The sequence below is a fragment of the Bidens hawaiensis genome, unplaced genomic scaffold (assembly GCF_021521415.1).
Source record: "Bidens hawaiensis isolate Kalapana, Puna unplaced genomic scaffold, B.hawaiensis_p1.1 tig00001521_1, whole genome shotgun sequence".
NCBI classification, from domain to species: Eukaryota; Viridiplantae; Streptophyta; class Magnoliopsida; order Asterales; family Asteraceae; genus Bidens; species Bidens hawaiensis.
Genome location: NW_027491087.1, coordinates 1619836 through 1628212, shown reverse-complemented (window position 1 = coordinate 1628212; position 8377 = coordinate 1619836). Strand labels below are relative to the sequence as shown.

Here is an 8377-nt window from a genome sequence, read left to right as displayed (position 1 = left end):
GAATTCTCTTGTTTGTTTATGAAAGAAAGAGGTGAGAAATGGAAATAAACCATTTCCATTTCTCTCATTTTGTTTCTCTAAAAAAGGCGGAGAATTGGATTTCTCGACGTTCATTTCTCCCATTTTCCTCCTTTTCCTTTCAAACTCTTTCTTCTGCAAATGAAAGGCTCTCTCGACGTTCATCTCTTCCGATGACGGTCGTTGCCGGCTTCCATTTTTGAATCCTAGGCAACAGAGATGACGGAGGTAAGATGGTGATGTTTCATTGGACTTCTAAATCTGCTTTCTCCATCGATGATGGCCGTTGCCGGGTTTCGTTTTGGAGCTCTAATCAACGGCAGTGGTGGTCTCGGGTAAGCATTAGGGTTTCAATCTCATTCATATATTACGGTAATATAAGCTACTCGCCTCTGTATTGTGGCCACTTTGAAACCCTATCGGAGGTACCATCTTATTATTCATTTCTCAGTTTAATCTGTGCTCATACATTATTGTTAATGTATCATCATGTAATCAGATGCCTATTATTGTTAATTAACAAGCTTCCTCTTGTTAATTATATGTATTTAGATATTAATTCCACCATTTTTTGATGCTTAGCCATCTCTTTGATGCTGAAATTATTATTATTATTTTTTTTTTTTTAATTTTTTTTATTTGATGCTTGCAGAAGTGAAATTAGCAAGAAGAGAAGCTTCTGAGAATGAGGTATGTTTATTGATTCAGTTAGATAAATTTAATAATAATAATAACAATAATAATAATAATAATACTGAATATTGATTGTTGTAGAACTGTTGTTTTAAAATGATAATTAGTGTATACTAAGTTTAATGTTTTTTTTAATTATTTGTTATGTAGTAAGCTTCAAAGTGAAGCACTGAGAGAGGCAATTACTCAGATTACTACTGATGCCAAGGAGAAGAAGAGAAATTTTACCGAAACAATTGAGCTTCAAATTGGTTTGAAGAATTATGATCCGCAAAAGGATAAGCGGTTCAGCGGTACCGTAAAATTGCCGCACATTCCTCGCCCCAAGTTGAAGGTTTGCATGCTTGGAGATGCTCAGCATGTTGAAGAGGTGATTTAACTGTTATTTTTTATTTCATTTAACTCAACGGTGAAAATGCATGGTATATTTAATTGAACATTAAGGTTTACGAGTAATGCTATTGTTATATGTTACATTAATAGTTCTGCTGATAACTGTGATATACACAAGGGAGTTGATGTTATAGGTTGTTTGAACAATTTGAACTTGACCAATAATCCAATATAGTCTTAATGGGATGTTTATAATAGATTGCATCATGCGGAAGTGTTTGGTTCATAGTTGTTAATAGCGATCATAGCAAGCGAGTGATCAGTGTGGCATTAGGGCTTTGCTTTCTTTCTGATTTTACACGTGATAAGTAGTGAGATTTCTGGTTTTTTTGGATTTAATATATACATAAATATATACCTATAAAATAGCAGGTTGTTGTTAAATATGTTGTATAAAATAGTATGTGTGGGTATTAATAATAAAAACATTGTATTTGGATAAAATATACATGTAAAATGTTTCTGAAGTTTTTTTTTCTAGTGTATAGCTAAACATAAAATAGCATTCCCTATTTCATTATCGCCAATTAGCTTATAGGTAGCTTGTCGTTTGCTATTTGCTTATGACAACTATGGTTTGGTCAATTTGTTTATTCAAGCAATCTAATTATTTTCAAGCAAACTTGCAGGCCCAAAAGATTGGACTTGAGTATATGGACGTTGAGGGTTTGAAGAAGCTGAACAAGAACAAGAAGCTAGTGAAGAAACTTGCTAAGAAGCACCAAGCTTTCTTGGCTTCTGAGTCTGTCATCAAGCAGATTCCTCGTTTGTTGGGCCCTGGTCTAAACAAAGCTGGTAAGTTATATTTTTCTGTCTTACTAAACCAACACGTTGTGTTTACATTTATCAATCTTATTAAGTGTAAATTAGTCCCTGCACACATTGTTTTCTTTGCAATAGCCTTAAGTTTGTATATTCTATTTGTAAATTACTGGTGTGGCTTTGGTGATGCCATGCCAGCTGCCATGTGCATAAAGATTTTATGGAAAATGTAATTTTTTATAAAAAGCAGTGATATTGTTATTGGTTTTTACAAAATTCGTAAAATTTGTTTGCAAAAATAAAGAGAATGTACAAAGCTTGTGTCTTTTTCATGCAATTTGCTCTTACTCTTTGTAAACTGTCACCATGATTTTTGTTATTAAAATGCAGGTAAGTTCCCGACCCATGTTTCCCACCAGGAATCTCTTGAGGCAAAGGTCAACGAGACCAAAGCAACAGTCAAGTTTCAACTGAAGAAGGTGCTCTGCATGGGAGTTGCTGTTGGAAACTGCAGCATGGAGGAGAAGCAAATTTTCCAAAACGTTCAAATGAGTGTCAACTTCAGTTCTTAGTTTTGCCTTTTTTTTTTCTTTGATTTGTTTGTTGATATTTAAAAGACATTTCTAGGGTTTATGGACTCGCTGATGATTTTGTTTGCAAGGTCGCGGACCTGGTTTCGGTGGACATTCACCTTCAAATCTGTTATTGTGGATATGGATCACGTAATGGTAACCAACTCTGTTGAATCAAACTGATAAGATGGTTAGTGTTTGTAGTTTTATATTGGTTTTCGTTTTTACTTTGGGATTTGATCGAACAGGTGACGGGGCAAGTTCTAATTTGGCGAATGTGTGTATTTGTTGGAGTTTCTCTTATTACGTACTGAAATGATGAGATTAATCTCATTATAGTGCTGATTTTTGGATGTTTATGGATTCAATGGTGGTCGGATCCGTTTACTTTGGGTACTTTAAGGGGCGTTTATGTGGTTGCTTCCGCGGTATGGCTATTTTTGGCCTTTTTAAGTGTTTCTACACTTTGTTTCCACCTATGCACGCGATTACTTGATGGTCCGTTTCTTGAAAACGTTTTCGGTTTGTTGTGATAATAAATATTTGTTATGAAAAAAATACTTGTGCTAATGATAAAGTTGATATAATTCTCTGTTTATTTTCTATGTACCAAACAAGAGAAATGATTCTCAGCTATATTTCTCTACTGAAATCTCTGTACTACCAAACAGAACAGTCAATTCTCATTCTCCAGACCAATTCCCTTTCTCTGCAATTTCATTTCTCTATTCCATTTCTCTACAATTCCATTCTCTGTACCAAAATGAAACAAATAAAAAGAAAAAGAAAATGTTGACACTTATAATGAAACAAATAAACCATTTCAATGAGTTAAAGGCTTGACTGGCTTTATATATGTGCCAAACTTTAATTCGTTTAAAAACAATCATCGTATTCTCTAAACTAATGAGGATAATATAATGATTTTTCTCACTCGTTTTTTATATTTTGCATTTTGACATATATATAACAACTGTCATGCAACAATATAAAAGTTTTAATTCGAAAAGGTTTTGGGCCCATAAATAAAATGATTTCTTTCTAGTATGCCCTATATTATCGTACTCGACCGAATACCTCCATCTGTGCTATTGTAGATGATGTTTGGATAGCACCACATCATAGACAGAAAACATATTGGTCCTAAACAGCTTGTCAAAATGCAAAATATAAAATTCTGAATTTTGATATACTTTCTTCTAAACACAGGCAATTAAATGCTAGTTATTACTAGTGAATTTTTAGGCTTTTATTTGGGTTTTATTATTTATTTATTTACTTAAAAAGGCAGACACTTAGTAAGGGTTGGTTTCATGTGTGCGTACGAGGTCGTATGCACACAGAGGCGGATTCAGTGCTTGGCTAGGGAAGACGCATGTACCCCCTCAAATCTATAGTTTCTTTTATAAACTTCTAAAATATTAGGCCAACAGATCCAAATGCCCCATTCATATTTTTGTAAGTGCCCCAAACCTAACGTCGTGAGATAAACTTATAAGCGTAAGTTTTTTTTGTTTTGAAAAATAACAATCAAGCCTAGCTAGATTGCTTAATTGTCTAACCATTTTATCAATCCAAAATTTGAAATCTGCAAGTTATACAGGAGTGGGAGATGAACATGTTAATAAGACTGTGTGAGTTTTATTCATATGATTTTGATAATTGGGATAAAATGAAGATGAAATATTTGCAAATTTGAAATGCATTCCCAATCTTAGAGTTACGGTGGAAACTCTATCTCTTTTCATTTGGTTTATCGGCTATTAAAGTTACTATTAGTTTTGTCTGTTACAACCACAACGGTTGAGAGGTTTTTCGAAAATGAAGATCATAATGACAGATTTCTATTATCAAATCGGTGAATTTATTAAAATGTGTCTAATTTGTAGTGTTGAGAAAGAAACATTTGCAAGTGTTATGAATTAAACTGTAGTTGACCATTTCAAAAGATGAATAACGTCGAGGTCAATTGTAATATGTATTTTGTTTATTATGTTTAAAGAAATTATTGCTTAAATTTCTATGTGTAGTTTTTTAATATATTTTTTTTACCCGGCCCAATTTGGTTTGAGATGTTTAAGTTTTATTTGATCCGTTCTAGACTAACCTTTTTTGACACCCACTGGCTAAAATTTTTGGATCCACCACTGTATGTACACATATAAAGATATATTATTTGCCTGTGTTGTCTACACCAAGAGTTATTTGAATGATCTAGATACCAACAAACACATGTTAAGTCCCATCAAGGCTAAATAACAACCATTACACGTATATATCATGTGTATATAAGACTCCAATGACTTGTGATTAACCTAACGTTTCTTTGTATTAACATTACATACCATTAAAACATATTTAGGCCCAAAAGCGAATCATGTATCATATATGTTTATTAAACACAAAAAATAACTTGTTATGCTTTAATATGACTTTGCATATAAAAATTTAATTGATGGGTTACATACACGTATATTAAAATTTTATGTATCGGTGCAAATATGTGTGCGAACCGGTCCAAACAGATGCAAAACAAGTAGAGTCGGATGAATCCAATCAAAGGGAGTTATATTGAACATAACTTTTGATAATTAACACGTTAAACAGATTAATTGGAAAACTACAAGATTAACGAATCCATATGCTAGATCTGATTACACAAAACAATCCGAAACAAATAACCTGAACACCTTTGGTTCTTGATATTGCCTCACTCGAAAACCCGTGTTTAATCTAATATTTTTTTCAATTGAAATATTGGGTTTCGAACGAGAGAAACTTCTTTGAGTGGATAGCGCATAAAATATAATTTTAACAAAATACTCATTAGCCAATAAGGAAGTAGTATTGCACCACTGTTATGCATGATAAGTTGAAAAATCAACACACATAGTTAATATGTGAAATCGTGAATTTTGTTTACTCAAATCATTCTAAAACTCATTTTCTAAACTTGTTAAACTCATATAACTTATAGTAAATTTTAAGAAAGTCATCAAATTAAATCACATCTCTAATTCATTCATCACTCTATGGATAAGTTATATATAGCAACTAAAGTAAAAGTAAAACCTAAATATAGGGTCTCAATTTTGATCAATATTTATTTATTCTAATAAAATAAAATAATTGTAGATACATGTCAGTTTTTTGTTAATCCTTATAATTTTTCTCTCCAAAACTGTATATGTCATATATGAATAATTATTCACTTTTCTTTTACACGTCATTTATATTATACCTATAAAATGATTAATTATTCACTTTTCTCTAAACTTTATTTATATTATATTTATACATTTTTATAAAAATAAATATTTACATATTATACTACTATACAATGTTAAAATATATTTCACAACATATTTGGTGAAATTCAAAAATCAACAACAAACCGTGCTTGTTGAATATTGAAAAGAATATAATTTTAAATGTTATTATCGTTGATGATTGTAAATAAAAAAACAAAAAAACTCTAATATGCTTTAAATTTACGAAGTAATTTATTTAATCATTAAGTTATAAATATATGTTTAAAAGTTGATCCATTTTTTTAAAAATAAATCTATTTATCTATTTGTTTTTTTTACATTGTCATATAAATTTACAAATTATAAATATATGATTTAAATCTATTGATTTATTTTTCGGTTAATTTAGTAAACTATGCATATATGTGTTAAATGGTAAGGATAGAAATCACTTTCAAATATAATACAGTTTATCATATTTAGTTATTTGGGTTTTTTTATCAAGGATTATTGTGGAACTTAAATTTGATTGATACGCGTTAAAAGTTGGTAAATATATCGTTTGGTACAAGTTAACTACATATGGATTCAAATTTGTTACGTGTAGAAAATGGGTAATCTGAATATTTTTAGAAATTTGAGAATGCAAATAGAATTATCGTCAAACTTATTAATGTAAAATAAATTAAAGTAAGAATTTTAAATGTGATTGGTTTTCGAATTTATTTTTAAAGGACATTTTTGGAAATAGTCAAAAGATTCGGGATTTTGCACATTAAGTATTTTCCCATGACTATTAAAATTTAAGAAAAAATAGCTAACACTTCCGACATGCCACCTCCAGGCATATTAATGCTTCTAACTTGTATCAAATTATAAACATTTGTGTCAGCATTAACTTTTCCTTAAATGATTATCAGAATGGTATATGTGAAGCATGTCGTACAAAATTATGCTCAAGTGAATCAAAACATTCACAAAGTTGAACGTGTTAACTTGTTATTTTTTTTGTCAATTGGCAAAGTCGAGAAGAGTCTCCAACTTATATCAATTATTTTATGGTGTTGCTCAAAACTATTATTATATGAGAAGTATTCTCCAAAATTAGTTCGTAACTAAATTTCTTTCAATTATACATATATGATACTGAGACTAAATTTTCGATAGATGGAGTGTTCGTGGGTATGTTTTTACACGTGCATTATTTTTTTTTTATTAAGTTCATTTTTTGTTAGAAAAATCATTTTTTGATATAAATGAAATCAATGTATGTATAATGATATAAGCATAGATGTAATACATATTTCTATATACATTATTTATCACTTTATTTGTAACTTAATTATTTAGATCATCACGTGTGTTACACGGGCTCTAAAGCTAGTAATATAATATATCAACTAACTCCTAATCACCATATACTATATAGTAAAACAAAAGAGAAAATAATAATAAGACCTTCCATAGTGGGGCTCTTCTCACATTCAAAGCGGCCCAAATCGCGGGGAACACCGCCCAGGGGCCTATGGGCGCTTTGGGGGGGGGGGGGGGGGGCGCTCCCCACACAACGCCGATTAGCTTAGTTAATTTGTCTTTGTTTCCCCACTAGCAGGTGCATAACAGCCACATTTAAAAAAAACAATTTTATTTTCTTTTATCCTATATTTAGGAGAGAAGTCATTTTAATGCGAGAATTGAATTCTAACCGTTGATTAAAAATGATCAATGGCCTACATTGGTTATGGCATTTTTGTAATTATTGGTAACTACTTTTAATAAAAAAGGATAGTATTGTAATTTAGGGATGAGCATGGTACCGGACCGGTACCGACTGGTCCCGATCCCGAAAATCCCAAATTCTTGGTACCGGTCCCGGTACCGAAATATTCGGTTCGGTACCGTAACGGTACCGGTACCGGGATTATACCGGTACCGGAGGTAAAAAATCGGGAATACCGGTATCGTACCGTACCGGTACCATACCGATCCCGAAACTTAAAACTTTGGTACCGATTTAGTACCGACGGTACCAAATTGGTACCGATTTCGGTACCGTACCGATACCAATCGGTACCGATCCCGATTTTGCTCATCCCTAATGTAATTTTCTTCTTATGATAAATATGGAAACCCACATTTTGTCTAAGAGAATTCCTTTGATCGTGCTTTCGTTTTCTTAGTTACCAAAAATACATCTATATAAAATTATTATTAATTTATTTGGTACAACATACATATACGATATGAAAGTAGATAATTTATGTTGTTTTGGTTGTACCTTTACACTGCATCATTCGAAAAAAAAATCCAACGTTTTTTTAAAAATAGTCATACACTTACATGATAAATCTACACCTTTATGTTCTTTTAGTTATAGTCTCTATAACTAAAACACTTCCCAGATTCTCTTTGTTATGTTTATCAAATGTGTTAGTGTTTGAGAAAAATATTTAGTGTATGGCAGTGTAATTGATGTTTTGTATAGTATGTGTGTATGTTTGAATTAAAATGTGTATGCTTTGTAGTGTAGGATGTTTTAACTTTATTGTGTGACATTGTATGGTAGTGTAGGATGATTATGTAATTTTGTGTATTGTATATGTAGTATAGGATGTTTATGTAACTTTGTGTATAGTATTGTAGTATAGGATGTGGACTATTATTGTATGATAGTGTAGGATGTGTATG

The 8377-nt window shown here is 31.4% G+C and overlaps 1 protein-coding gene across 1 annotated transcript; it reads left to right on the top strand.

Annotated features, from left to right (window-relative positions):
• Positions 1-366: 366 nt before the first annotated feature.
• LOC143583903 (large ribosomal subunit protein uL1z-like) lies at positions 367-2438 on the top strand. The gene is made up of 5 exons (XM_077066082.1): positions 367-443; positions 671-708; positions 862-1081; positions 1734-1899; positions 2257-2438. The coding sequence occupies exons 2-5, from the start codon at positions 704-706 to the stop codon at positions 2436-2438; spliced, it is 573 nt and encodes a 190-aa protein (XP_076922197.1). The 5' UTR covers positions 367-443; positions 671-703.
• Positions 2439-8377: the final 5939 nt, after the last annotated feature.

What these genes read in the sequence shown, in the direction of transcription:
- LOC143583903 (XM_077066082.1), top strand. An exon ending in ATGCTCAGCATGTTGAAGAG is followed by an intron (nt 1,082 to 1,733) that starts GTGATTTAACTG and finishes GCAAACTTGCAG; the next exon opens with GCCCAAAAGATTGGACTTGA. An exon ending in CCCTGGTCTAAACAAAGCTG is followed by an intron (nt 1,900 to 2,256) that starts GTAAGTTATATT and finishes ATTAAAATGCAG; the next exon opens with GTAAGTTCCCGACCCATGTT.